This window comes from Temnothorax nylanderi, unplaced genomic scaffold, assembly GCF_030848795.1.
Source record: "Temnothorax nylanderi isolate EJ_2023f unplaced genomic scaffold, tnyl_v1.0 TNYL_tig0269_pilon, whole genome shotgun sequence".
In the NCBI taxonomy this organism is placed as follows: domain Eukaryota; kingdom Metazoa; phylum Arthropoda; class Insecta; order Hymenoptera; family Formicidae; genus Temnothorax; species Temnothorax nylanderi.
In genome coordinates, this window is record NW_027249331.1 from 231,133 (window position 1) to 259,005 (window position 27,873).

The window sequence follows — 27,873 nt, forward strand, 5'->3', positions numbered from 1 at the left end:
ATTAAAAGAATTGCGATAATATTGTCATCGAATAAATTTTATTGTACTAACGTGTATGACTCATCAGAATAATATATACATGACGTAAATCACAGGAGGGCGAGATGAATTTACACGCAGGCTGAACAAGGCGGATGGTACAGAAAATATACATTTATTGCACGAGTGAAGTGCGACTTTCACAACGATACTCTTTAAAATCTCTCGATACCGCCGTAAACTAATTATACGTTCGTTGTATTTCGAATAAATGCTAAAAAGAAAGAGGAGAAGATGAATATCCTTCTATTGCAACTTCGTCAACGAATAAGACAAGACATATTCTCTCTAATGTGGCACGCGTACAGAAACAGATAATCCACAGATCCGTCTCGCGATATAATAAATATAAGCTAGAAATAATATTCTCCGTCGCTCGCGAATTGCACGCTACCCGTTCTCCAACATATAACACGCTTTATATTATACGGGCAACATTTTTTGTGAGCTAACAAAATATAAATAAAATATACTTATATATGTATGTATGTATATATACGCCTAAGCCACAAAAGTCTATTCAGTGCATTCAAACATTCTACACACGCATACATTTTACAATATCTCAGAGCGAAAATAAACAATATAAAAAGACTAATTGTAAGACATTTTAAAAGTGTGTAAATTATTTAACATTACACATGCCCGTCAACAAGTCTGATATGAAAATTGAATATTATGTCATGTTGAGAAAATTGAGTGATTTCATATTAGCGTGTTAAATTAATTAATTTTAATCACACACGCATTCGCACACGTACAATCGTGATGAACAGTTCTTTGAAGAAATGGCAGAACAAAGGGCAAGCTTCCTCATTTTTGTACTTCATTCAACATCTTCCTCGCTTTCCTAGACGCGCATAAACTTTTGTGGCTGAGCGTGTGGCTAACAGAAAATCTTACGGATACTTATCTCAAGGAAACTGAGTTAATCGTCTTGAAGGAGGCTCAGCGGGTCCTCGACGATCTTCTCGGCCGTTTTTTTCAGGTCCCTGGTGACCGGTTTCTTCACGACCGTTCTTGAACTCGGCGCGATCGTCGTCGTCCTCGCTTTCGACTCCATCGACGTGGGTGGCTGCTTGCCAAAGATATGGCCGTCATCGTCGTCGTCGTCGTCCGACGCAAACAGGGACTTAGACGACGCGACGACTTTCTTAGGAACAACTTTTTTCGTGGCAAAAAGATCAACGTCGTCGTCGTCGTCGTCGCACGGCGCGTTGCCAAAGATATCTTTCAAATTCGAGCTCTTGGCTTGAGAGTCGACTTGAGATTCGTGCTTAGGCTCCGAGAACGATGCGCTATCCGATTTTTGCGAATGGCCGGACGATTCGACGAACAAACTGGAATCGTCGTCTTCGTCATCGTCGAAAATGTTCTTTTTTCGACCGGCTGAAGCAGGATTTGATGGTTGACTGTCCAGCTTCGCTTTGCTGGACGAGCTGCCGAAGAGACTGTCGTCCTCGCCGTTCTGCGCGTCGTCGTCGTCACCAAAGAGACCGATTTTCGTGTCCCGCAACGGCTTTTTCACCGTCCTCTTCAACGGCGCCGCGGAAAATAAATCGCCGCCCATGTCATCGTCCGCGAACAAATCTAAGATCTCCTTTTTCGGCTCGTTCGGCTTCTTCGCCGAGCCGCTGGAGAAGAGACTGTCATCCGGCTCAGAAAATAGCAATCCCTTACTTTTCTCTGGCGATGGTGTTTTCGTGACAAACGCGAACAACTGACTAGGATCCTTCAGTGGATCGTGGGTGCTGTCGCGCAGAGGATCGCTCGGCTCCTCGCTGGACGCTCTTCTCACCTCACCTCGCTCATCGGCCACTTCCTTATGCGCATCATCTCTCTTTTTGGTACTCTTCGACGTATCTGAGTTGGTATCGACGTTCGATCGCGCCAATTCGCTAAAATTTTGTTTATCACTTTCGTTGTTCGTCGCGTTTACGTCAGTACCAATGTTGTCGACCTTTCTGATCGCGGTATCTATTAAAGGTTCGACAGCAACGGGCGTTCTGTCAGATTGCCCACCGTCGATCGGTGAGAGTATCGGTGCCCTGCCAAATAATGCATCTTCCTTCTGCGGATCTTCCGGTAAATCTGGTGGTACATCGAACAGGTCCTCCTCGTCGGTGGACGGCGACAGAAGAGTATTCTTGTTTACGCTCATCGAGCTCTCTTTGCTGATGCTACCCAGCTCGGACCTGTCGTCCAAGGAAGAAGGATCGGCCGTCGAGCGCTGAACATTATCATTGGCAGTTAAGCGATCGGAAGAGCTGATCGCCGGAGCGGCAGATGGGTCTTTACTGGACGAGTAGGTGCTAGTGTGACTCTCTTCTTGAGAATTATCGTTGTCCGCGTTGTCGACCGTGTCGAAGTCGATACCGCTGTGCCGCAGCGCGGATTTCCGGGCGTGTCGGCTTTGAGGACGGCGTTTCGCTTGGATCCTCACTCGGCTCTAATAAAAAAATGGCCACAATAAATTAAGGAAAAGACAAAATGTGAATTATTCAAAGTATCTCAAGAACACAGTGTCACATCTCAAAATTAAAAACAGAATATAGGTACTTAAGAGAAGAAAATTCGATTTCAGAGAAATGTGTTAAGAGCTTACGTTTCGTCTTAATTTGTTTTCTTTGTTCTGAGAAATTTTTAATAAAATACAATATAACTCAATTAAATAAATCAATATAGTTTAGTTTGATAAGAACCTTGGACGCGGTAGTGGATAACGTTTCTACTTGAGCCAAATCATCGAAATTTATGGCCGCTTCCGCGTTGCTAGCAGTGGAAATTGTCGAGTAAGAGGATTCCTTCCGCGCGCTATCTTCTGTAAAAAAAAATTTGTTTATGTTATCTCTTCGCTCCAATTAAAAATTTTGATTAACAAATATCCTAAACAAAATATTAATCCTCCTACGATTCGCTATAATGGACTTTATCACAATTTAAAATAATATATCTTTTGAAAATTTTATGTAATCCATACGTTGTTATGTAAATCACATCATTTATAAATTTGTCTTTCTTCGTACTTTTTAGTTAGTGATGTATAAGATTTCTCTCCATCTGACAAAGATTGAAGATCAAAAGAATTAAGATGTTTGTAAACAGAAATCTTGTTAAACGGTAACTACCTGATACACTCGGAGGTGAAACGTGACCACTGATGCCCAGATCTCCGTTGTCCCGGTCAACGACGTCTTCGTCCTCGTCCGTCTTATCCTCGCTTTTCCTCCACAACGGCGGTGCATCCATTGGCGAGAGTATCTTTAAGTCACCCATCTTCCCCATCAGGTTCTTTATCTTGCCGGACACCAATCGTCGGGATACCTGTTGATTGCCATGTTCCTCGGACGGTGGTGAGATCGTCCGGATGCTCAGGGTTCTTGGTGGAGAATTCTTTTTCACTGTGCCGTCTTCCTCGACGTTGGAAGGCGTTTCCTTGACTTCAGCTTCATTCTTTTCTTCATACACGTCGTTTCTTGCCGAGGAATCGCTTGACTTCGCGGTTCTTTTAACGTTACGATTTAAACTTGATGACTCTAACGGGCTTTTATTTTCTTCAAGAAGTTTCTGGGCCTGCTTAGCAATGTCTTTCCTGAATTCTTCTTTGGATTTCAGTCGGTCGCCTTCGTGCGACGCTGTATCCTTCTTACCGAAAAGATCATCGTAATCATCGTCCTCAAACAGAAGACTGCGGGGTCTCGTGGTTTTTGAAAATAGTCCGTCTAAATAATCTGGAGGATCGTTTCTGTCCTTCTTTTCCGTTTCGAGACTAGAGACGTTCTTGGAGACGTCGGTCTTTGGTTGCACTGCTGTATCTTTCTCTATCGAGGTCTTAGCCGACAGAAACAGATCATCCTCATCTTCGAAGAGATCAATCTTACGTTCGTTCTTTGATTTCATCGGCTTCGCGCCAAATAGGTCGCCATCATCGTCATCGTCGTCAAACAAGCTGATCTTCTTTGGTTCCATCCTCGTGTTTTCTGAATTATCTAACGAGGATTTGAACAGTTTTTTTTTTAATCAAGCACATTCTTCAAATTTTTTAAATTTCAAAGCGTAATATTTACGGAAAAACATGTAATTATAAAATTTTTTTATTTATAAATTTTCTAACAAACATTCACAAGGTCCTTCATATCCTCGAATTAAAATGAAACAGTCTTTTACTACTTTTATGTAAAAATACAGCGTTTTGTGCATGTGCTCAACTTACCCTTGTTGCTCTTCGGCGCTACCGAGTCCAGGTCATTCGGGGCCGCGTCCCTCGAGCTCGGTTTCGATGCCACCCCAAATATATCGACGTCCGGGGCGTCCTTGCCGCCGAATATATCCACGTCGTCGTTGAACAAGCCGCCACTTTTCGGGGCTGGCTTCGTCCGGTCGCTCGACGACGCCGTGGCGTGGAAATCCGTACTCTTCTGCGATCTGGAGCCGGAGCTCGCGGCGGAGAAGAGTTCGTCGCCAGAATCGGAGTCGTCGAAGAGCGACGAGACTTTCGACTTGCCCGCTCGCTTCGAGTCCGACTTGCTGGGCAACGGCGGCGGTCCGAACAGGTCGTCGTTATCGAATACGTCGTCCTGTGACAACACCGACGAAATATCCTGTGGCTCCTGTCCCGATTGCTGCTGCTGCTGCTGCTGCTGTTGCTGCTGCTGTTGCTGGTTGTCACTGTTAGCGTTCGCTGAATTGACGTTGGCGGGATGATGCGTTCGCGCCGCGAACAGACTATCACTGGTAACACGCTCGCGATAGATATCCTCGGACTTGAGCCTCGTCGAGGACATCACCGGCTGGAAGTTCACCCTGAGGAAAAAAAAGGCTACTGAGTATTCTTATTTTATGAGCTGAGCGATGAATAATACTACTCGTCTCTCAATCAAAACCAGAAATAAATAGCACGTATATGTATGAAAATAATATATATTTTATTTTATTCCTTCTATAATTCTTTTTCCATCAGGCGCTAATAAAAGTGACGGGTTTCTTTTACAAAGTAATATTTAATTCGTTTCATTCTGTACTTATTGAAAAATGAGGAAAATAAATAGCCATTTAGCTTCAGCGACTTTTCGACTGTCATTCGATACATATTCCTTGTGTCATGGACACTCATGGATAGAGCATTCAAGCTAACGAAAATTTCTATTTGCTGAAAAATTTTTTAATCTGAACTCCAGCGCTGAGCGATAAATAATCCACAACCTCGAAACTTGCTTGATGTTATGCATAATGCGTCTGATACGCTGTAATTGACAAAAAGCTAAGAGCGCTTCTGATGGGTGGCTTTATCGCGGAGTAACTCGTGTTTTACTTTTTATTACGACCTTTTTTACGCGCGCGTGGGTTAGAGATTTGTTTATAAATCTCTCCGCTCTTGATTTCCATTATCACTCCCTCGACGAGATTACAGGTGAAGAGGCAATTAGAATATGTACGTCTATGACCTTTTGAGATTATCAATCTTAATAGGCTCCTTAATAGGCTCCTTAATAGGCATCTTAATGCAGAAGAAAGAGAACTATTTCTCAGTTCAACCTAGCGCTCAATATTCTTCCGTGAAACGGAACAGGAGATATAAAAATAGATATAAGAAATTCGGTGGAGCAGTGAGGTAACAACCTAAGTGCTAGGCGTGAGAACAAAGGATCCCGAGATATAAGAAATTCCTGCCGTTTCGTTTCATTTCCGTCGAAAAAGAATCGAAATCGCTACGACAAATAAACGCCTTATCATTGTCTTTTTCTGACCATTCTGTGTCAAAGTGAGCCGAATCTCAATCGGGGGACGTTCGGTTAGCTAAAACTGAAAAAATGTTTTCCATCAGGGCACGTTTCGCACATACATAAAACATACAGAGAACTGAATACTAAATTCAGCAAAATTTCGCAAAAGACACAAATATAATTAATAATTAATGCATCGTGTGAAGTAAAATAGGATAATTGCACTATGTTCAACGATGCTGAAAAGAGGTCATAAGAGGTCGTGTTTAATTTAATGTCGGCGAGCCTAATGCTAACTTGATCCTTGTTCTTTGTTATCTTTGTTGCGTACGGAAATTTTATTCTAAAATTTCGACGACCCACGTTGGAATTTTTGAACGGTTTAGACGACGCTCGCTAGCTCGGAATTCCGAGCGAACGCTCAGGTCAATACAAATATTTGGTTTATCCTACGGTCATCGGACGGCCGTTGATGGGCTGAGGCTCAGATGGGCCCAAAACTACGTTTCTAGAAACTTCTAGAAAACCTCTTCCCTTAAGACGCGTAGGAAGTGATGAGAATCTCGCGCGGGGGGTTCTGGCCATTTCGGGTATAAAAAGGGCGGAAAACGTCGCAGAGCGACACTTATAGTTTTAGACCTCTGACACACATAGTTTTAGACTTCGGGTCTGTTATTTCATTCTCGATCATTTTTCTAACTCTTCATTCAACTCCAGACAGAAAGAAGGAGAAACGGTATATAAAAGGTGGTTTTTCAAAATTTTAATATCGTCTTTTCTTCCTAGTGACTCCCTAAGCAAGAAAGCAAGATGAACGGTTACATCTGCGCGATTTTGATGTTGATCTGCGGCGGGATGGCTTACTCTGCGACGCAAGTACGAGGTATGTTGCATAATTATCCGATTAGGAGATTATCGCTGAGGTAAAGACATTGTTACGTCCGGACACTGTAAAACAAATGTGTGTAGAATAATTTAGCCAATTTATAAACGACACGATATTGCCATTAGTACTTTCTCAAAAGACTTGCTACGTGAAGAGATTATCGTACACGTGCACACCATTATGTGCAACCTCAATATTTCAATGACAGATCCATTGGCAGATTTGCAAATTAGACGACTAGGATCATTCCGAAACCAATGTAGCTTATTAGCTAATAATAACGCGGAAATAAATAAAAACTTTCGAATCATATTTTTCGGACAGTACTTTCGGATTTTACCATTCACACAGATATGCTTTTAGGTGGCTGCCTTTTTGGAAAACAAGTGGTCAGTGTGGGTAAACACACGGCTGCTCCGTGCATGGAGTTGATTTGTGACACATACGGTCAAGTAACTATGGCCCCGTAAGTCAAAGCATCGTATAATTATATATCTGACTTAACTTAACTATAATAGATATAAGATTTCACGTATCTCGGAAAATTCTATTTAAAGAATAAAAAAAATTCGTCTTTCACGTAAATGACGGCTTTTAATGCCTAATCTTGTAATCGAGAAAACTGGCTGGTACACAACGATCTTTTGATTATTCCGATCCTCGCTTTAATGCAAATCAATTAATCTTCACGGGACGTAAGCAATGACAATAATATGTGATTAGACACCTAAATTATAAATTAACAGAGGAAAACGTGCTTAATTTATGCAAGGAACAATAAATTTTTCGGGTGATGCTGAAGCTTAATTTACCGAACTTTCAAATTAGTAAACGGTTACAAGAAAAAAAATTAGAGAAAAAACTTTAGAAATTAAAAAAAATTAGTTTTATTATATTTTGACTCTGTGTCTCTCAGAGAAAGTACATGATTTCTGGGAAACGATGTATTTGCTAACAAACTTGTAAAGTTAACGGCTTTAAATGAAATATATCGCGAGAGAGCATTTATAATAAAAAAATCTCATATTATTTCACATTTCTGACAATAAGTATCTTTGTTTTTTGATTGATATATTTCAAATAATTAACAGCACACTCCGTATTTCGCAATGGAATTTGCACAACTGCAAGATTCCATCGCGTTTTCAATCGCTAATGTAAATTTTCTATAAAATCTCTCTTTCGTAATCTAATTTTATTCCATTTCTTTCCAGATGCCCGTCAATGGCTTGTAATCCTGGGCAGGAAGCTACTGGTATGATGCCTGAAAGACCAGGCAAACCTTTTCCAGATTGCTGTGCACAACCGATTTGTAAGGGTAGACATTACCCTGAAGTTGCTGACCTACCATACTTTTTGCCACAGACAGGATTCGAGTAACGGGCCATTCTCTACCTCTACTTATTAGCTAATAATAACGCGGAAATAAATAAAAACTTTCGAATCATATTTTTCGGACAGATAAGGAAATATTGTCAGAAATAAATTTTTCCTCTCATAATTCATCAGAATATTCTACCTCTCCACTTCCCTATCGTTTAGCGAGACTGGATAAAGAATTTATCCGTCTTTCGCGCGATAACGTGCAACCTAGTTTATCCGGATACGTATTCTCTGTAGCTCACTATGCTATGTAGTTCACATTTCCGTTGTACAAAAACACAAAAAACCACTTCCCTCTCGAGCAATCTTTACTTTTCCGTAAATTTCAAGCTGAATGAAGAAGCATACTGCCTCCGACACGATCCGGCACGGCATTAACGTGAGTAAACGCCGCTTTCGCTCGAATCCATTCACCTGACTGATTTTCATTGCCTTACAATTCTTGCTTGCTTACCATTCATTTTTCGGAGTCAGCGGAAAACTACAGTATCCTTTCAAGAAAGCGAGTAAACTTTTGGCACGAATTTAATCAAAGCACAACTTGCGCCGTTCGCATTTTCTATTTGTCTTCCATTCGTCGAAGTTCGAAGAATAGTCTGCAACAATCCCCGATAAGATCCTCATGTACAATAGTTTGCATACTTTGCAACTAAATTTTTTTTTTTTTTTTAATCACTTCATACCGATTCACTCACAATTCTTGCGTGTCCGATCGTCACTTCTTGACAAGCTAGAGCCAACAACTACAGGCGGCAGGCAATACATTCGGCCGTGTTGAAGAGAGGCTCGCCTTGAACTAGCCAGTCCAGCCACGGTATTTACACGAGTACTACGTCGTCATAGCGCGCGTAATGGGCAAGGCGAATGACTAATGTTTGGGGTCATCAATTCAATGACACCATAAGTATTTGGCACGCGTATGCTGAAAGAGAGCGGTGCGTACGCTGGTATCCACGTTTACGGAATAAGAAACTGACTTTCCTTTTTTTTCCCTCTCTTTAATGCGCTAACTATCTCTCCAGATGATTCTCGGGCGCAGCTAGCGCAGAGAAACGACACTGACGATTCTCATTTGCATTCTGGATGCAGCGTTAGCTCATCCAGCGAGTGAGTACGCAATAAAGCCACGCTTCTTCTCTTTGTTTATGTGCTGACCTCGGGAAACGTCGGTATCGTGTGTCACCGGATCGTTTCCACTCGCGGAATGTAACAACCTGAGAGTCATTCATTTTAAGCAGTTAATGTCTACGTTTAATGCGCGCGACTGATGTCTCCTTATACATTCAATATCTAAGTATTCAAGTGGATTCAACGTTTTTATATAAAATCTAATAGCTTAGCGCAAATATTACCGCTTTAAAATACGTGCTAGCGACGAAATATTATGATTGTCAAAAATAAAGGGAGCGATAGGGATCTTTAAATATTCAGCATAATTTTAGCGACTGGGATATGTATCTATTCAATTGTAGAATGACCTAGTTAATCTGAAAAGAAATTAAATTAACAAAAAAGAACAATGACTTACCACAAACCGGATCCAGTGTTATCAATGCTCGGCGGCTGCATCGATATCCCGCTGCTGTTGGTGGCGGTCCCGATTGCAGATATATCATCCGCGGGATTCTGCGAACTGCGATTCGTGACTGCGGACGTTGACTCAATGTTGCTTCTCGTCGCGCTATCAAAATTTCCTGGCGCGTCACTGTCAGATTCAGACGACTCTTGTCGTCGTTGCATTATCCGGCTGGACAGTTTGCTCTCGATGTCCGATGTCAAAACGTTGCCGAGTATCCACTCGCCTCCAACAGGTTTCTGCAATTTATTTTAGCCTTTATTCCTCAAAAATAGATTTTGTCCTGTATTATAATATTTAATAAAATACTATAATTATAATAAATCATAAGAATAAGATAACAGTATTATTCTATCTTCATATAATTTAAACCAGTTTAATAATTTTAAGTTTCGTTACTTATCGCAGAAGATCAGTATTATATAATATGAACGTCTAAATTATTAAATAAAAATATTCATGCAATGTTAGGAATTATATTTGAGTGAAATTAATTCAATTAGCAATAAGAGAGCAAATGTACTGATTGAACATTCGTCAAATTTGACTGTATAAAAAATTATCGAGGCAGCTTACCTTTTTACTTGGTTCCTGAGTCGTATTTATAGACGATGGCACACTCGCAGGTGTGTGAGATTGCTTCTTGGAGTTGCCAAACAGATCTGCATCATCGTTCTCGTTGTCGCTGAACAGGCTTGTGGCGTTGACGTTGGATTCTGGTGTGCTCGTGGCGACGTTACCCGTGGCGATGTTGGTAGTTATAACGTCCAAGAATCTCTTCGGCACATTCGGCACGTCGTCCACATTCGCGGGATGGGCGTTATCGCTCGCGGGAGGTTCTTTCGTGCGTTTTTTAACGACATTCTTCGACGAAAAGATGTCATCCGAGTCTTCCTCTGAATCGGCATCGGCGAATAGATCGTCGATCGCTGACTTTGGCTTTGTCGCTAAAAATACGGTTGAATTAGAGAAGATAAATCTATTGTGAAACGAGAACGCAAGTATAAAAATACTTACAAACTATACTAATCGGCGGCGGCACGTCTATACTGGCCGGTATAATATTACTATTCTTGTAAGATTTGATCGGATTCTCCTTCCACAGATTTGCAGACACCTGATCGTCGAAGAGACCCTTTTTATCACTAAACAAATTATCAGAACCGTTGAACACATCCTCATCCTTCTCGGACGCAAACAGATCATCTGAGAAAAATTAACAGTCAACAAACCTCGCGAATATTTTATTTACAACTTATATTTTTGTGACGAAAGTCAGCAGTTAACTGCATACCTTTAAGTCGATTAATCGACGATTCACTGGTTTCATCCACAGCAGCAGGTTTCTGCGCTTGGCGAACGGTGCCTAATCGTTTGGCTAACTCTTCTGCAAAATTAGGCGTCGTTTCATTCGACGCCTGCAAGAGAAAAAGAGACTAATTACTTCATCTTTGAAATATAAAGTTTTATCTTTAAAAATCATCAAATCTCCACATTAAATATCAGATATCGCGAAGTTTACAAGATTAATTACCTTTGATACATTATTAGGTGTGGCAGACTCCGAAGCAGAATTTATATTATTCTGAGATAAAATATCCGCCTTATTATTCCCATAAGATATGTTATTGCTGTGATCATTATAGTTATCCGAATCGCTGGAGGAGGACGACAATCTCGCTATATTTATCTCCGTATTATGTCGGCTGTTAAACACCTTTCGCGTATCCGCATCCTCCTCCTTCTCACTTTCCGATTCCTCCCTCTCTTCATCGGCTTGTTCGGATTCGCTGCTGCTGCTCTCTAAACCTATCTTATTCGACGCTACCCACTTATCGGAGCCGATAACGTACGGCAAGGGCCGATCTTGATATGGATCATTGGGTCCCACAATGACACTGTAAACCGATTGAATTTTAGCACGAAATAAATTTTCTATAATGGCGACAAGAATACTACCTAAATACCACAGCACCACCCTCATCTTCTTCCTCGCTGTCACTGCAAGCCACATCCATTACTTTGTACTTTTCATCCATTATGTTTAAACCTTGTTTAACGCTCTCGCTTATGCTAGCCAAGAGATTCTCCGGTGCCGAATCCTGAGTCTTCGCATTCTAATAAGATAATATAAAAATGTAGGATTTCATCCAAATATTGAAAGACATGGATTCAACAAAAATATTTGTTAAAAATGAAATATATTATTATATAGAAAAACGTTAATTCTTAAAAACAAGTGCTTACTTCCTGCTTTTCCTCAGAACTCTTTTTAATCTCTATATCATCTTCCTGCACACGGCTTTCAATAAATTGGGTATTGGCCAAAGCCAAGGATGTGTTAGTAACATTATCCACCAGTATCCCGGTTTCTTTTAATTGCGTCGTTAATGTATCCAGAGCAGCTTGAGTCTTGTTAGCTTTGGACACCAGGTTCTAGAATTTTACACGAAATCAAAGTGCAACACACTGCCAAATATGAATGTACGTTCTTAAACTTCTATTTTAGCAATGTTTGAATTTTTATTAGTGCATAACTCTTACTAATTTCTCCTGATACTTTGTCAATTTTCGAGAATTTAAAATTTTACGGATTAAGTTTTTAAACTTTCAATTTCAGCAATTCTTGAATTTTTATTAATACTACCTCTTACTCAATTATATTCTCCTGATACTTTGTCAATTATTGAAAATTTATAATTTCGTTAGTAATTGGTGTTTAATCATTCATGCAGATAATTCAGATAAACTGTTGACGATCGAAAACAAATAACAAGTGACTTTACTGACCTAGTTATCAACGTTAAAAATTGTCAATAAATTTTGATTTTGAAAAATCGACAAAGTATCAGAAGAGAATATAATCAAGCAAGAGGTGGTATTTACAGAAATGGCACAAATTGCTACAACTATATTCTCCTCCGTCCAATCTTACATTCGGCAAAGCGACAGATCATACTTCGGAAAATTGTTGAAGATGTTTGAGAAGTCCGGCATCACCCGCTAGACTCCACTCTCTCCTCTTCTTCCTCATCTCTTCGGTGGTCCATGGATGATCCCATGATTTGTCTATACCATCTGGAACATCCTAAAAAATAAAATAGTCAACCTAAAAGTAATACCACTCATCTGCTTATTCGATGTTGGACTATAGACCTCCCATACTTATGCGTTAAACTCAAAGTTGGAGTAGAAAAAAAATGTCAAAACAACGAACGCGGTTTAACGTAGCTGCGTGACCGCCGTGACCGGACTCACCGGACCGACCGCGACTACTTGCAATCTGAATACAATTTCGAAAGAAAGTCGCTTTATTGCGTTCCCATTATTCACACCTGCTAACCTAAGTGCTGAGCGAATGTCAGAGCTGCCGCGTGTCGCACTTACCATGTCGATTGTCCGCGTCCAAGTAACACGGCAGAAGAACGGCAAGAAACTTTCCCTCTCGCGATCACATTTAAGCGGGTCGAGAGACCGTAACCTGAAACCTGACTCTATCGCAAAAACGCAACGAGAGGCGTGAGAGAGAGAGAGAAAGAACGTAGCGAAACGCGCGCCGAGCAGGGCGAGCACTGGCGAGCACCGAGCTGCACTCCGCCAGTGGATTATTTTCCGACTTTTCCGAGCGCTCCGACTCCAACCTCCAACTCCGATATCTTTTGCCTTTTGCTGTTACCCTTTTTGCGCTCAAAGTGAAATAGATGTACGGTTAGACGGAGCGAAAGAGAGAGAGAGAGAGAGAGAGAGAGAGAGGGAAAGATAAAAAGTGCAGAAAGTTCAGCTACAAAGAACATTCTGCCAAGTGCCAGAGCTGATGCCAGGTACGGACGATAATTTCGAGTACTCCGATCCCGATGTTCCCGATCGCGACGTGGATGTAAACAGAGATATCGAAGAAAGAGAAAAGGAAGTAAAGAGTAAAAAGAAGGGAAAGACAGAAAGTAAAAGTCTACGAGAAGAATGCTCCCGAAAGAAAGCACGATCGATAATTGATAATTTTCAAAATTATATATAAATTGATATGTGTGTATATAAAGTCCTTGATATAAGAAAAATATGTATTTTTTACAATTGTAATACAAAAAATGAGGAAAAGAGAAACGTCAATTATTTATTCAATCTACAATCCCCTTGCAGGCAGTTGCAGGTTGCAGGTTGCAGGATGCAAGTCGTCGGCAGTCGATGGCGGAAGAGGAACGAGCGGAAGTGGACCGCCGTGAACGGAACGGAACACGAGCAGTCGCGCGATCGCCGCACGCAATCGCCACCGGATTGTTTGTCAATATCCTCTCCTCTTGCTCTCCTCCTCCATCACCACCTTCATCTCCACCTCCGACCGAGTCCGACGCCGTTTGTCCTCCCGCGCTTCGAGGTACGCACTACGCACCCTCCCCCCTCCCCCCCCCCCTCAGCCGCCAGTATTCGCTCGCCAGGACGATCGTCGACGTCGACGAGCACGCTCGTCACGCTGGCATGACGGACGGTCGACGGCAGGTTCGGTAGCGCGACTCGAACGGATCACGACCGTCTCCAGGTCTCCTCCTCCTCGTGACGTTCCGCGAGATTCCCTCATCCCCCCCCCCCCCAGTCACCCCTGCTGGCCCCGTGTCGCTGACGACAGTGACGACCGACGACGCCAGGACGCTGGAATGCGCGAACGCGGAGGACCAGCGGGCACTCGCGGTGGGACACGCGTGTAACGTGTAACGGGCGCGCACGCACACGCTATACGCTATTGACACGACACGCGCGTGAGCGCGAGCGCGAGCGCACGTGCGTGCACGCACACGCACACGCACACGCACACACCCTGGCATACACGCGCGCGACGATGCGCCGACGAGCTCCATTCGCCTCGTCGTTGGGAGGATGCGCCGACCCGTGACCTCGTCGCCGGCGGGACTCCGGGCCTGACGAGTGCGTGACGACCCCGGGACGTCGTCGCCGAGCGAGGAACTCCGGAAGCGGGGTTTTGAGAGAAGCTTCGGGGAGAGCAAACTCAACGCTGAACGGATCAGACAGAGTACGATATCCGTCTCGAGACGAAAGCGAGTTCTCGCCTTGGTCGAGGAGAGTGTAAACAATATAGGAAGAGCATTGCCCGATAATAGAACGTTAAATCCAGGATGATTTTACTGTGCTGAGAGGGGATAGGAGAGTACCGGACTGAACGTTCCACTGGAGAGAATCCTCGGTGTTTACCAGCGCGAGCAAACTCACTATTGGTGAACGGCGGGTGTAAATAATGTGAGTTAACTCTTGGGGTAAATGAGAGGTCAATTCTGTAGTGATAAATAGAGGCGGTAGCATGTCGGTTGTTAAAGTCTCGATGCTTTCTTCTATAAACTCCTTGTGTAACGATTGCTAATTTAGAAACTAGTTTGAGATTCAATTATGTCTTTTCAAGTTAAATAGGTATCGAGACACGATCCATTTTTGGCTGTCTTTTTTAAGTATTTATTAATATCTTTTCTCAAGGTGTCCCGGTTTCATCTCAAATGCCAATCTAAATAATAGTCTTACAAGATGTGTCGATAAACTCATAGTTTTATAAATAATAATATTTTGCGATTGCTAAATATAACACAAGATTATATAGAAACATCTCTTGCAATGTTTTTGAATGTATTCCATTAACGAGACTATTTCTCTGTTACAGATTCATTGGAAGAAAATGTGTAATGTCAGAGTGATACAATATAGAGACATAGGTGGCCAATACGGAGCGATCGATTATAACAGACTATTGTGTATCTCGCTTAGTTGATGTACGGAACGTTACCTTAGACGTTTGTCTAGCGCTTTTATTGCATATCCTTAGTCACGCTCTGTTGGAAATTATCCGGTGTTCACAAAACTGCAAAATTTAATGAGGCCGAAGGTGCCTCAAAAGAGGGGAAACTTTCTTTTGAGAAGGTACAGCGTTCTACAATTGACTTCAACGAACAATGAACCATTCGGGAAGCGGAAAACGTCAGGCGAAGGTTTTGGAAGAAAATTATTGGGACTGCAGTGTCTGCACTTATAGGAATACAGCGGAAGCATTTAAGTGCCTCATGTGTGACGTCCGCAAAGGAACCTCTACGCGGAAACCCCGCATAAACCCCCAATTGGTAGCTCAACAGGTCAGTCTAATAATTCTGCAATGTACGTATACTTGGGAACAAGCCTCTTTTATCTGTTATTTTTGTACGCAGCTATTTGTGTGTTCAATTTATTTCTCACGCTATTATCTCGATATCGGAGTTTAATACGTAATCAATATTGTCATATCATCAGGTTGCGCAGCAACAATATGTACCACTTCTGAAACCGGGCAAGAAAGAAGGGAGTGGCGGTAGTACGACCAGCGGCGTCAAGGAGAAGGAACGCAAACTGGATAAACTGAGGCGCAAAAACAGGCATCCGCCGCGTCTGAAAAATATCGACCGTAGCACCGCGCAATCGAACGAGGTAACGGTCAACAATGTTACCGTCACTATCACGGAGTATAAGCCCAAAGTGAAGAAGGGTTCGGATCAGTCGAGCAACGCGAGCTCCGAAGGCGGGAGCCAGCACGACTCGAATCAGGACTCGAGAAGTCTCGATGTAGGAACCGACGCCTAGTTTAATGCTAATGTTACATATGTGTGTATGAATTATTCTAATTAATATATTGTATGTATGTCAACCTCTATGGTCAACTGTACATCCTCTAGACAAGAGCGACCATTGTTGACAGTCGTTCTTCTCTCGTTTGACTATGCGTCGCAAGTTGTATGACGAACCCAACGAGGTCAGGCAGTTTATGCTGTCGGGGATATTATTGACTGAGCATGATTCGTATATCATTATTCAAGGAAAACAGAATAGGGATATATGTACATTGTATATCACTGTTTTACTCGTTGCACAAAATATTGAATAATTTGCATCGCTTCTCTACGCGTTTTTTTTTTTGCGAAAAAATCAATGTACTTAAAAGACCGCTTACTTTACGGACGTCGTTCTTTTATCCTGTAATGTTTATTGATTTATTTAAAATGTCTATCAACGTATTCTGCGGTAGATTTAAATGCAAAAATAGGGAAGAAAGCAAACACTGTAAATATCAGTGAAACGGAACTTTACGAGTCATTGTTGATTATATCCTCGGTTTTTATTGAATTTGCGAGACCACTGCCAGAAAGCGCGTCGTAAGGCGATTATTGTTCGGAATTTGTTAGCAAGACCAACGACGTACGACGATATATATCTATATCTGTATATACATATATGTATATATAGATATCGATCGCATTGTTGATTTTCTTTCCATTCAATTACCAGCATGACTGGCACTGGTACATATGTACATCTAATTCCATTCTAATTCGTCACTGAGATGAATTTTCTTGAAACATAAAATACTTAAATAATGAAAAATTATTTTACTGATCTCCATGATTCGCTAATTTAGTCTGCATTTTTATCAAGCACAGTTAAATTCATTAATTTATAATATGCCCAAAAATGTTTAATCGCAATTGTATGTACAGATCGAACGTAAAATTTCATATATGTAATATACATGTACTTCGCGTATTGAATATTCAAACAACGCTCCCTGATAAAAGAAAAAGAAAGAAGATAAAATTTCATTTTCAGCGAATAAGCGAATTAAGACTGTAGAATAAAAAGACGTAACACTTTCTTTAAAAATGCAAATGTGTATACACACAAAACAAATTGTTGAACTTCATTATTTTTACCACATTTGTAACTGCCCACCAATTTTCATAACAGTGAACACTTGTATTTACTCAAAATTAAATCGCAGCTGCAAGGACCATGGCAATTTAAATAAACGGATAAAATGGAACAGAAAAGGTTTCTAACAGAACAACATTGTTAATATCACGCTCGATAATTCTACACTATCGAGATCATTGTAGTATGATTCTGCATTAAAAATGAAAGTAAGTATAAGAACCTATCTCAGTATCAGAGTAATTAAACGATTAATAAGATAAATCAAGGATTGTATACTCGAGGAACAAATAATATCGCCAAGTATTTGGTAATATTAAACTGTAAAAAGAATCCTCACGACTGCCCCCCCCAGACTTGCTTTCTCGGTATCGTCGATATCTTGAATTCTTAATCAAACGAGTTGTTGCGTAAGACCATGTAGCTTTTACAAATGGATTTCTAATCGACAAATAATCAGGTCATCAACCACTTTTAAAGAAACAATTACACGCAAATGATATTTTTACAATTTTGTGGAATTGTATATGTTATACAAATTCTTTTTGTCGTACATGTGTAACCTGCTCATTTTTACATTGCGCAAATCTACCTGTATTTTAATAGAACATGAGAATTTCGAGTAAACAACGTATTTTGAAGTCTGTACTAAATTTTCGAATTCTTTTGAATTAACGCATTCGGCATTTCTAAGTGCATCTTATAATCTCTTGTTTATTCGATATTAAGTAAATGCTGTTGCCCACTACAAATTTACGGCACTGCGAATCAGGGGAGCCCGCTTTATTAAAAAGATATTTTTCTTTTTACGAAACGATCTCTCCAGACCGTTATATTGATTATTCGTACAATGTAAAAATTCGGCCACCTGAATAAAATACTGTACGTTGTTTTCAACAAAAATGTTACATTACATGATGTAAGATTCCCGAAAAATAATTATGGGGTTAAAATTACACTGTTAACAGGGAAACAATAAATCATGTTTTCGAGAAACGGAAACGAAAGGTGTTTTAATAATCAATCAACTAGATATGTAAACACATTTATCCTAAACAATTTTTATGCCAATGTTATAGATTAACTGTATAAAAAAAACGCATAACAAAAGTGTCGTTTATTTACAATTTCTATGAAATTTTATTTTAATATGTTTTAATGTAATATAATTAAGATTGTAATCAATCTTTATACTGTACATTCTTCAATTTTCTTTTTTTGTTCGACGATTCCGAATTTTCGATTTCCATATTTTCCATATCTTCGGTGACGTCCATCGTCTCTTCTCGTTCAAGTTTCACAGAAGTTTTCGACGCGACGCGGTTCACAAATCTCTCTCGTACTATTAATCAGAATAACAACTAACTCAATGACACTTAAATGCATTAGAAATTATTTGTACATACCCGTAGATATCTCCATGAGATCCAGCACTTTGAAATTGTGCTCTTTATTATCTCCGCCAACAGTAAACACAAATCCATTATCTGGGTTCGCCGCGAGACATTGTATAGCGCCCAGATTATTCGTTTGTTCCCATATAAGAGTAGGATCTTTTTGATCTATATCCCATATTTTTATTACACCATCGTTCGAACAAGAGACTAACAGGCCTCGGCACGATGTGCTAAGAGAAAGACCTGGACAAAAATTAAAAGTAAAATTTATGAACTTATAATGCATATGTTTATAAAAAACAAGTTGGGTAATAAAAGATTTATTTACCTGCAACTTCTTTTTCATGGGCCTTAATTTGCCATAATGGTTTCCGTTTTCTTACATCAAAGTATTCTATGTAACCATTATCCGTGCTAGCCTGCAAAGAAATTGTTATATATATGACAAAAAATTAAATTTAGAACACATGTAAAACGTACAATACAGTAATTTTCGTCGTAATGATTCCATAACACTCTTTCCACTTCTCCCGATGCCTTCCAGCTTGTAACAAGTTCCTCGTTCATGCAGTCGAATAATCTTACTAATCTGAAAAAATATATTACATGCAGATATCTATGTATATGATATAAATGTTCACATCGTAATAAGATAATCAAACATACCTGTCTGCACAACCTATCAACAACTGATGGGTTTCTTGTGGATGCCATTTTAGCGCTTGCACTTTCTCGCCGAACGGACCCAGTTTGTTCACAGGTTTACCATTTTCCAAGTCCCATAATAAGACCGTCCGATCGACCGAACCGCTAGCTAGAACATGTCTGCAACAAGATTTCTATGTTCTTAATAATTATAAAATTAGTTATTGCATTGATTATATTTTTTCTGAAATTAGTAACTAACGTATAATTATGATTCCACGACACATCTAAAACTGCATCTTTGTGACCGATGCGTTTTTTATTCTTCTTTTTACTTGGTTTATGACCCAACTTGTAGGCTGGTTCTAAGCAATCTATTAAGTCCAAATCCCATACTTCAATTATGGGAGTCATATTACCGATAGCGCATAAATTACCTAAAAACACAAGTATAAATCTTTAACTATATATCTTTTCAGCTCTCTCTACAGCTAATATAGTGTATAATTTCTCTAAAAATAATTCTAATGTATTGCGCCGTTGTATTACTCACTTGGTTTGGGATTGGTAGGATCATAGTTAAGCCATTCTATGCATAATGGAAACGAAGGTAACAATATATCATGATGACAGTAAAAAGATCCTTCTCTTTCATTATATACTGCAATTATATAAAAAATTATCATAAATTCCACAGGAAATCTATATACATAATTATTTTCTACATAATTATTTAAGTAAAATTATCTAGATCTAGATCTAGATCAAGATTGCTTTATTTAATCAATATTATACAAACCAAATACTTCCAAGATGCTAGCGTCTCCCTCAACGTGCCCAAACAACACCAAATTATCATCAGCCTTGATAATGTCGTCCTCTTTATCCGAATCTTCTTCATCATTTGTTACAAGAGGATCTTTGCCATCTCCAGCAAAAGTAGCTAAATTACTGATGTGACAATACATATTGCCAGCTAAAACAAAACAAAGATAAAGAATCATATAAATACATTTTTATTACATATTCAGCAATTTAGTATTTAAAAACTTGTCCCTTACATTCATTATCATAAGTTTTAAAGTTATATTCATCAGCTGTTGAAGATTCTCCTTTACTTTCTGTATTAAACTGTGCTTTGGAGGCAGCTGCATCTTCGTCAGAATCGTCACCATTTCTATAAAAAGAATTCTTACAAGTTATTAATTTTTAAACATTATATCTTGCTTTTGCAAGAAAACAATAGATGTATAATAGAGGGTTGAGATATGAGCCTTTCAACGTTCTCAAAAAATCATTGAAGTTATCGGAAAAATATATTTTGATAGGAGATGAACAATCTGAAGTTAACTACAAATTGAAAAATTCAAACTCAGGAATTGAATTCTCGACGGAAGACAGAATATTAGAGACTATTATAAAAATAAAACGAGACAAAGTTGCAAATTCAAATGAACAAATTTGTGTTATTTAAATCTTGATTAATATAATTATTTAAATGACTAATTTGCGCGAGATGCATTATTTTATTACGTACTCCAAAGTGGCTTGCGTCTCCTTTATAATCTTCTCGAGCTCGTCGGGCCTTAATTCAACCTAAAAATCAGATAATATATGTTTTTGACAAATGTGGTATAATATAAATATCGTTAGGATTATTTACCCTCTCCGGAACGGCCGCGGCAACGCCTTTTTTCACCCAGGTGGTACAAGATATGATATTCGCTTCCATCTTTATTAGAAATTTGTTAAATGCATAATATTGCTCAAAATAAAACTTTTACCAAGCTTCCTCCTTGGTTAATTATCGAGGCAGAATCGAGGTTAGGTTTTCAACCCGCACGTGCGAGCCGGGAGCCTTCGAATCCGGCCGAATGCCGAATCACGTTCGGCCGCTCTCGCCGCCCGCCGCCGCGCGTCGGCGAGGCACGCGGCACGCGGCACTCGGCAGTCGGCACCTCGGCCTCGGCCTTGGCAGTCGCAATACCGCGATCGCGACCGTTGAATGAGTCCGCCGATTTCGCAGCAACGTACGTGCAAAGTCGGCGCGCGGACGATCATTTCCATCGGCGAGACAGCCTTGATACTTGTTTTGCCGACGCTCGGAGTACCCTCACCTGCGGATATTACTCACAATCAGTCATTCTCCCGATAAATTTCGAACAGGTGTCAAGTGTTTGTGCTCCGTGCCGTGGGTGCTGATTCGGAACGCGCGCTCGTTCGTGCGATTGGCATTCCTGCTCCTCGTTTCGCGGGAATAATCGACGAGGCGCTCAATAATTTGCATCAAGTGTGTATCAAGTGTCGTGAATGAATTAATGTGTCGCTCGCTCGAGACGGAGATGTCGAGGGCGTCGAGGCGAAGGTACCTCGTACGGCAATTGCGAGTCGTGACGTGTCGTGAGTGATTTGTAGTTTCGTCGTGATATTCGCGGGCGATAATCGCTCGTCCCGGCCCGGGCCGCCATATGTCGCTGGACCATCGAATGTGCGTGGCATTCATTTACGCGGCATATCTCGAATCGTGTCGTGCTTTGAACGTGCTGTGTGCTGTGCCGGAATTGTCGTGCGATTATCCCCGATTCTTTTCGAAGAGCGGAAAGAGGGCCGAGTGACAACGTGAAATCGTATCGTGATTCAAGTAAATGATTCAAGTAAATAGCACGCTGTGATACAACGATACAACGCTCGTTCGTGAATATTTCTTATTTTTGTGACTCGTGTATTTCGTGCCGCGTATAATCGCGACTCCTTATCGTGCAAAGCATGCATTAATAGTACTTACCTTCGCGAGATTTACGTGCTCGATACCGCGGCGTAATGTGCATACGATATTCAATCTTAATTGTGGTTTTGTTTAATCAATCTATGTTACCTGTTTTTATATTACTACAGAGTAAAGTACTTCCTTCCCATGGGTACGACCTTGGCGAGGTGGGAAGGCCCAGTACCCAGTACGAGGATTTTACCCAAGCAAAACTCTTGTTCTGCTTGGATAAAAATTCAAAGACGGGGAAGCTAACGTACCCTCGTCCGCCGATTTAATTGAATAAACGAACCGCAGCCGGTTCGTCGCGTTTGCTTCGGGAGTGCCGTTCAAGTATAATCGGACTAAAGGACTTTTTTAAACGGGAGTGCCGTACAGTATCGCGCGAGAAAGACTTTTAATGAAATTAGTCCGCGCGCGATTGTAGTTTATTATCCGCGAGTGTTTCTCGCGAGTGTCCTGTGCGCGATGAGAGGAGGAAGCCTGACGTCCTGAGAGGAGGAGGAGGAGGTCTGAGAGAGACATCGGGCCCCGGCGGAGCAACCTTGGGGTAAGTATCATCTTTTATCTGCATAAAATTAATAGTTTTTCCTCATTTATTCGGAGTTTTATTTCGATAAGCTAAAACTAATTAGAAAAAAAGAAATTATTTAAAATTTTATAAAAATTTATTTTTGTAAATATTTTTTCCGGAAAATAGATAATTATATCAGTGAATCTAATTGAAAGACGAATTTAGATGCGCGTAAAATTATGTGTATTTTTTGAAACATTTATCATTTTCAGCGCCTCTTTAATTTATATCTTTCGTTTTTGTTACAGTATCATCGTAGTTACGTGGCCGAATTACTCCGCCCGTTGCGCATCGGATCGGTGAGTGACGAATTTTTTACAATAATATGGGGTAACGAATTTGTGAGACCTATATTAGATATATTTATGTATTGTATCCACATAATAGTACTATAGATAAATGCGACTTCTTACAAATTCGTTGCTCTAAAATGGATAGACTAGATCAGACTAGGCTAAATAATTAATCCTGGAGCATCATCATTATTTATCGATTTATTGTGCTTACGGGAGAATGCATCCATAAGCACATACGTTATGTCGATGCATTATTTATTAATGCATCTAATGTTATTTGTATCGCAGAACATGCGAAGTATACCAGTCGCCTGAAATTTATAGGCAATTATTTAAATTTGGCAAATATACACGGAGAAAAAAATAATGTTGTATCAACAGCCTGAGTCTAATTGGAAATAATCTTGTTAATTCAATACATTATGCTTTTGTTTTAATGAAATAAAACAAGATTATTTCCAATTAGACTAATGCTGTTGATACAACATTATTTTTTCTCTGTGTATATTTTATTGAGGACGAGCATGGCCTAGTAGACAGCGCACTGGTCTATTGAGCCAAAGGTCCCGGGTTCGATTCCCGGTAGAGCTAGAAAAATTATATTCGCTCGTTCTCCTCTTCCGGGAAGATATAATCACGACGATTTTTATTAGAACGCGATTAACATAAAATTCTTTCATTTCTTGATAATATAATTCTGTTTTACTTTCCATTGCTGCTGTGTATTAATTCTTGGACGAATACATTAATTACGCGTATCATTGTAAAATTAAAAGCAAAATTAAGTCACTTAATTAAGATTTTATTAACGATCCAACGTAGTTGTTTATTTTTTTCCGATATGATTAACGCGCGCTTATTAACGATCGCAACGATTCGTAATCAACCGCAACATTATAATCATCTACCGGCGCTGTGACACGCGGCGCGACTTCCCCCCCTGCTCGCTCGACCGTATAAATCGGCGCGTTGTCTACCGGCGGCAGTGACACGCGGCGCGACCTCCCCCCCTGCTCGCTCGACCGTATAAATCGGCGCGTTGTCTACCGGCGGCAGTGACACGCGGCGCGACCTCCCCCCCTGCTCGCTCGACCGTATAAATCGGCGCGTTGTCTTCCGGCGGCAGTGACACGCGGCGCGACCTCCCCCCCTGCTCGCTCGACCGTATAAATCGGCGCGTTGTCTACAGGCGGCAGTGACACGCGGCGCGACCTCCCCCCCTGCTCGCTCGACCGTATAAATCGGCGCGTTGTCTACCGGCGGCAGTGACACGCGGCGCGACCTCCCCCCCTGCTCGCTCGACCGTATAAATCGGCGCGTTGTCTACCGGCGGCAGTGACACGCGGCGCGACTTCCCCCCTTGCTCGCTCGACCGTATAAATCGGCGCGTTGTCTACCGGCGGCAGTGACACGCGGCGCGACTTCCCCCCTTGCTCGCTCGACGCGGTGTTAGGGTCACTCGTGGTGGTTTTAGCCGGTAGGCTGCGGGGAAATGGCGGAACTTTAATGTTCTGCTCTCCGCAGAATCCGGCACTCCCCCCGCCCCGCCCCGGGGAAGGGGGGGTCTTCCTCCCGAAAGGGGGGTCACTGGTCACTCAAACCCCGGAAGAATGGAGGCACTCCCCGACCAGTGGTGCTCCCCGATCGGTGGCACAGCCACCGTGACTGGTTGCCACTGCTGACGGGTTGCCTCCAGGACGTCGTGGGGATTCCAGTGATGGAAGATTTCCACCACGTAAAAAGAAAAAAAAAAAAGCTACTTAGTTAAAACGTAGGGAATAATTTTTAATTCCTTTCAGCAATTACATTTCCATTAAGCGAGAAGAGTCAAGAAACATTTTGACTATATTGCAAAAACGTTGTAAAATTGATGCAATATAGCTGAAATGCTTCTTGATTTTTCTTGCTTAAGGGATGAAGTCACACTGCATTGCCACGAGTCTCAATGTGGCTCGAGTCTGCAAAAGACATCACGCTTGAAAAAAATTAAGCGTGTAAAAAATTTTGTCTGCTAAAGACATCACGCTGATAAAGTTAAGCGTGTAATAAATCTTCCCTCCAGGGGGTGGGGGGAGTCCTCCCGGACCCTTTAGGGGCACGGGGGAGCCCTCCACTACGGGTTTTGCGCACCCGGAGTACCCGAGCACACAAGTACCGCAATCTACGGCAGCCCTACGGGTCTGTCGTGGACCGGGGAGTCCTTTTAAGGACTCGCGAGGTAAGCGGCCTCTATAAAAAGTCCGCTCGGCTGGTCGGAGCCGTGAGAGAGGAGCTTAGGCTCTCCTAACCGACCTAAGGGAAGGAAAACCCTGACAGAAAACCTCCTAAGGGTCTGCCTTCGGCGACCTCACGCTTTTCTCCAGTAGTGAGCGTGTAACAAATAAATCCTCCTCCGGTCTGCCTTCGGCGACCTCACGCTTTTCTCCAGTAGTGAGCGTGTAACAAATAAATCCTCCTCCGGTCTGCCTTCGGCGACCTCACGCTTTTCTCCAGTAGTGAGCGTGTAACAAGTAAATCCTCCTCCGGTCTGCCTTCGGCGACCTCACGCTTTTCTCCAGTAGTGAGCGTGTAACAAGTAAATCCTCCTCCGGTCTGCCTTCGGCGACCTCACGCTTTTCTCCAGTAGTGAGCGTGTAACAAGTAAATCCTCCTCCGGTCTGCCTTCGGCGACCTCACGCTTTTCTCCAGTAGTGAGCGTGTAACAAGTAAATCCTCCTCCGGTCTGCCTTCGGCGACCTCACGCTTTTCTCCAGTAGTGAGCGTGTAACAAGTAAATCCTCCTCCGGTCTGCCTTCGGCGACCTCACGCTTTTCTCCAGTAGTGAGCGTGTAACAAGTAAATCCTCCTCCGGTCTGCCTTCGGCGACCTCACGCTTTTCTCCAGTAGTGAGCGTGTAACAAGTAAATCCTCCTCCGGTCTGCCTTCGGCGACCTCACGCTTTTCTCCAGTAGTGAGCGTGTAACAAGTAAATCCTCCTCCGGTCTGCCTTCGGCGACCTCACGCTTTTCTCCAGTAGTGAGCGTGTAACAAGTAAATCCTCCTCCGGTCTGCCTTCGGCGACCTCACGCTTTTCTCCAGTAGTGAGCGTGTAACAAGTAAATCCTCCTCCGGTCTGCCTTCGGCGACCTCACGCTTTTCTCCAGTAGTGAGCGTGTAACAAGTAAATCCTCCTCCGGTCTGCCTTCGGCGACCTCACGCTTTTCTCCAGTAGTGAGCGTGTAACAAGTAAATCCTCCTCCGGTCTGCCTTCGGCGACCTCACGCTTTTCTCCAGTAGTGAGCGTGTAACAAGTAAATCCTCCTCCGGTCTGCCTTCGGCGACCTCACGCTTTTCTCCAGTAGTGAGCGTGTAACAAGTAAATCCTCCTCCGGTCTGCCTTCGGCGACCTCACGCTTTTCTCCAGTAGTGAGCGTGTAACAAGTAAATCCTCCTCCGGTCTGCCTTCGGCGACCTCACGCTTTTCTCCAGTAGTGAGCGTGTAACAAGTAAATCCTCCTCCGGTCTGCCTTCGGCGACCTCACGCTTTTCTCCAGTAGTGAGCGTGTAACAAGTAAATCCTCCTCCGGTCTGCCTTCGGCGACCTCACGCTTTTCTCCAGTAGTGAGCGTGTAACAAGTAAATCCTCCTCCGGTCTGCCTTCGGCGACCTCACGCTTTTCTCCAGTAGTGAGCGTGTAACAAGTAAATCCTCCTCCGGTCTGCCTTCGGCGACCTCACGCTTTTCTCCAGTAGTGAGCGTGTAACAAGTAAATCCTCCTCCGGTCTGCCTTCGGCGACCTCACGCTTTTCTCCAGTAGTGAGCGTGTAACAAATAAATCCTCCTCCGGTCTGCCTTCGGCGACCTCACGCTTTTCTCCAGTAGTGAGCGTGTAACAAATAAATCCTCCTCCGGTCTGCCTTCGGCGACCTCACGCTTTTCTCCAGTAGTGAGCGTGTAACAAATAAATCCTCCTCCGGTCTGCCTTCGGCGACCTCACGCTTTTCTCCAGTAGTGAGCGTGTAACAAATAAATCCTCCTCCGGTCTGCCTTCGGCGACCTCACGCTTTTCTCCAGTAGTGAGCGTGTAACAAATAAATCCTCCTCCGGTCTGCCTTCGGCGACCTCACGCTTTTCTCCAGTAGTGAGCGTGTAACAAATAAATCCTCCTCCGGTCTGCCTTCGGCGACCTCACGCTTTTCTCCAGTAGTGAGCGTGTAACAAATAAATCCTCCTCCGGTCTGCCTTCGGCGACCTCACGCTTTTCTCCAGTAGTGAGCGTGTAATAAATAAATCCTCTGCTAGGGTCACTCGTGGTGGTTTTAGCCGGTAGGCTGCGGGAAATGGCGGAACTTTAATGTTCTGCTCTCCGCAGAATCCGGCACTCCCCCCGCCCCGCCCCGGGGAAGGGGGAGTCTTCCTCCCGAAAGGGGGGTCACTGGTCACTCAAACCCCGGAAGAATGGAGGCACTCCCCGACCAGTGGTGCTCCCCGATCGGTGGCACAGCCACCGTGACTGGTTGCCACTGCTGACGGGTTGCCTCCAGGACGTCGTGGGGATTCCAGTGATGGAAGATTTCCACCACGTAAAACAAAAAAAAAAAAAAGGGACCTAGTTAAAACGTAGGTAGGGAATAATTTTTAATTCCTTTCAGCAATTACATTTCCATTAAGCGAGAAAAGTCAAGAAACATTTTGACTATATTGCAAAAACGTTGTAAAATTAATGCAATATAGCTGAAATGCTTCTTGATTTTTCTTGCTTAAGGGATGAAGTCACACTGCATTGCCACGAGTCTCAATGTGGCTCGAGACTCCTATCTGACCCGGAGGTGGAGGTGGATTTTGCGGCCGGAACAGCATGAAAGAAAGTGGTGAGTGTA

General features: G+C 42.2%; 4 protein-coding genes across 5 annotated transcripts; 2 read left to right on the top strand and 2 right to left on the bottom strand.

The window, feature by feature from the left end:
• Positions 1–21: 21 nt before the first annotated feature.
• On the bottom strand, positions 22–13,872 carry Nclb (no child left behind). Of its 2 annotated transcripts, XM_071718804.1 has the most exons (14): positions 13,732–13,872; positions 12,995–13,293; positions 12,567–12,695; positions 11,855–12,043; positions 11,567–11,724; positions 11,142–11,505; positions 10,902–11,025; positions 10,625–10,813; positions 10,184–10,554; positions 9,560–9,846; positions 4,253–4,842; positions 3,168–4,028; positions 2,742–2,860; positions 22–2,488 (listed from the first exon to the last, which is right to left on the bottom strand). In XM_071718804.1, the coding sequence occupies exons 2-14, from the start codon at positions 12,995–12,997 to the stop codon at positions 968–970; spliced, it is 4,905 nt and encodes a 1,634-aa protein (XP_071574905.1). In that variant the 5' UTR covers positions 12,998–13,293; positions 13,732–13,872; the 3' UTR covers positions 22–967. The 2 variants fall into 2 exon arrangements, with proteins under 2 accessions (XP_071574905.1, XP_071574906.1); XM_071718805.1 differs by lacking the exons at positions 12,995–13,293; positions 13,732–13,872 and having other exon boundaries at positions 12,543–12,675.
• Positions 6,338–8,149, top strand: LOC139780258 (uncharacterized). Its single transcript, XM_071718835.1, has 3 exons — positions 6,338–6,645; positions 7,012–7,114; positions 7,863–8,149. Exons 1-3 carry the CDS (start codon positions 6,573–6,575, stop codon positions 8,026–8,028), a joined length of 342 nt encoding a protein of 113 aa, XP_071574936.1. The 5' UTR covers positions 6,338–6,572; the 3' UTR covers positions 8,029–8,149.
• A 301-nt stretch (positions 13,873–14,173) lies between the features above and the next one.
• On the top strand, positions 14,174–18,342 carry Rybp (ring and YY1 binding protein). Its single transcript, XM_071718833.1, has 3 exons — positions 14,174–14,854; positions 15,267–15,732; positions 15,887–18,342. The coding sequence occupies exons 2-3, from the start codon at positions 15,556–15,558 to the stop codon at positions 16,211–16,213; spliced, it is 504 nt and encodes a 167-aa protein (XP_071574934.1). The 5' UTR covers positions 14,174–14,854; positions 15,267–15,555; the 3' UTR covers positions 16,214–18,342.
• Positions 18,343–18,364: 22 nt separating this feature from the next.
• On the bottom strand, positions 18,365–21,961 carry LOC139780248 (periodic tryptophan protein 1 homolog). Its single transcript, XM_071718819.1, has 11 exons — positions 21,041–21,961; positions 20,915–20,973; positions 20,439–20,554; positions 20,177–20,353; positions 19,931–20,038; positions 19,640–19,814; positions 19,399–19,557; positions 19,213–19,321; positions 19,061–19,151; positions 18,742–18,975; positions 18,365–18,677 (listed from the first exon to the last, which is right to left on the bottom strand). The coding sequence occupies exons 1-11, from the start codon at positions 21,107–21,109 to the stop codon at positions 18,517–18,519; spliced, it is 1,458 nt and encodes a 485-aa protein (XP_071574920.1). The 5' UTR covers positions 21,110–21,961; the 3' UTR covers positions 18,365–18,516.
• Positions 21,962–27,873: the final 5,912 nt, after the last annotated feature.

Bases quoted from the DNA above. Each gene is read 5' to 3' on its own strand.
- LOC139780258 (XM_071718835.1), top strand. From the start codon at position 6,573: ATGAACGGTTACATCTGCGCGATTTTGATGTTGATCTGCGGCGGGATG. The intron at 6,646-7,011 runs GTATGTTGCATA...ATATGCTTTTAG, and splicing joins CTCTGCGACGCAAGTACGAG to GTGGCTGCCTTTTTGGAAAA. The intron at 7,115-7,862 runs GTAAGTCAAAGC...ATTTCTTTCCAG, and splicing joins GGTCAAGTAACTATGGCCCC to ATGCCCGTCAATGGCTTGTA.
- Nclb (XM_071718804.1), bottom strand. The intron at 11,026-11,141 runs GTAATTAATCTT...TTTCTCTTGCAG, and splicing joins CACCTAATAATGTATCAAAG to GCGTCGAATGAAACGACGCC. The intron at 2,861-3,167 runs GTAGTTACCGTT...TTTTTTTTACAG, and splicing joins TTCACCTCCGAGTGTATCAG to AAGATAGCGCGCGGAAGGAA.
- Rybp (XM_071718833.1), top strand. From the start codon at position 15,556: ATGAACCATTCGGGAAGCGGAAAACGTCAGGCGAAGGTTTTGGAAGAA. The intron at 15,733-15,886 runs GTCAGTCTAATA...TCATATCATCAG, and splicing joins CCCAATTGGTAGCTCAACAG to GTTGCGCAGCAACAATATGT.
- LOC139780248 (XM_071718819.1), bottom strand. From the start codon at position 21,109: ATGGAAGCGAATATCATATCTTGTACCACCTGGGTGAAAAAAGGCGTT. The intron at 20,039-20,176 runs GTTTGTATAATA...ATATAATTGCAG, and splicing joins TAGCATCTTGGAAGTATTTG to TATATAATGAAAGAGAAGGA. The intron at 18,976-19,060 runs GTAAATAAATCT...ATTTTTGTCCAG, and splicing joins CCATGAAAAAGAAGTTGCAG to GTCTTTCTCTTAGCACATCG.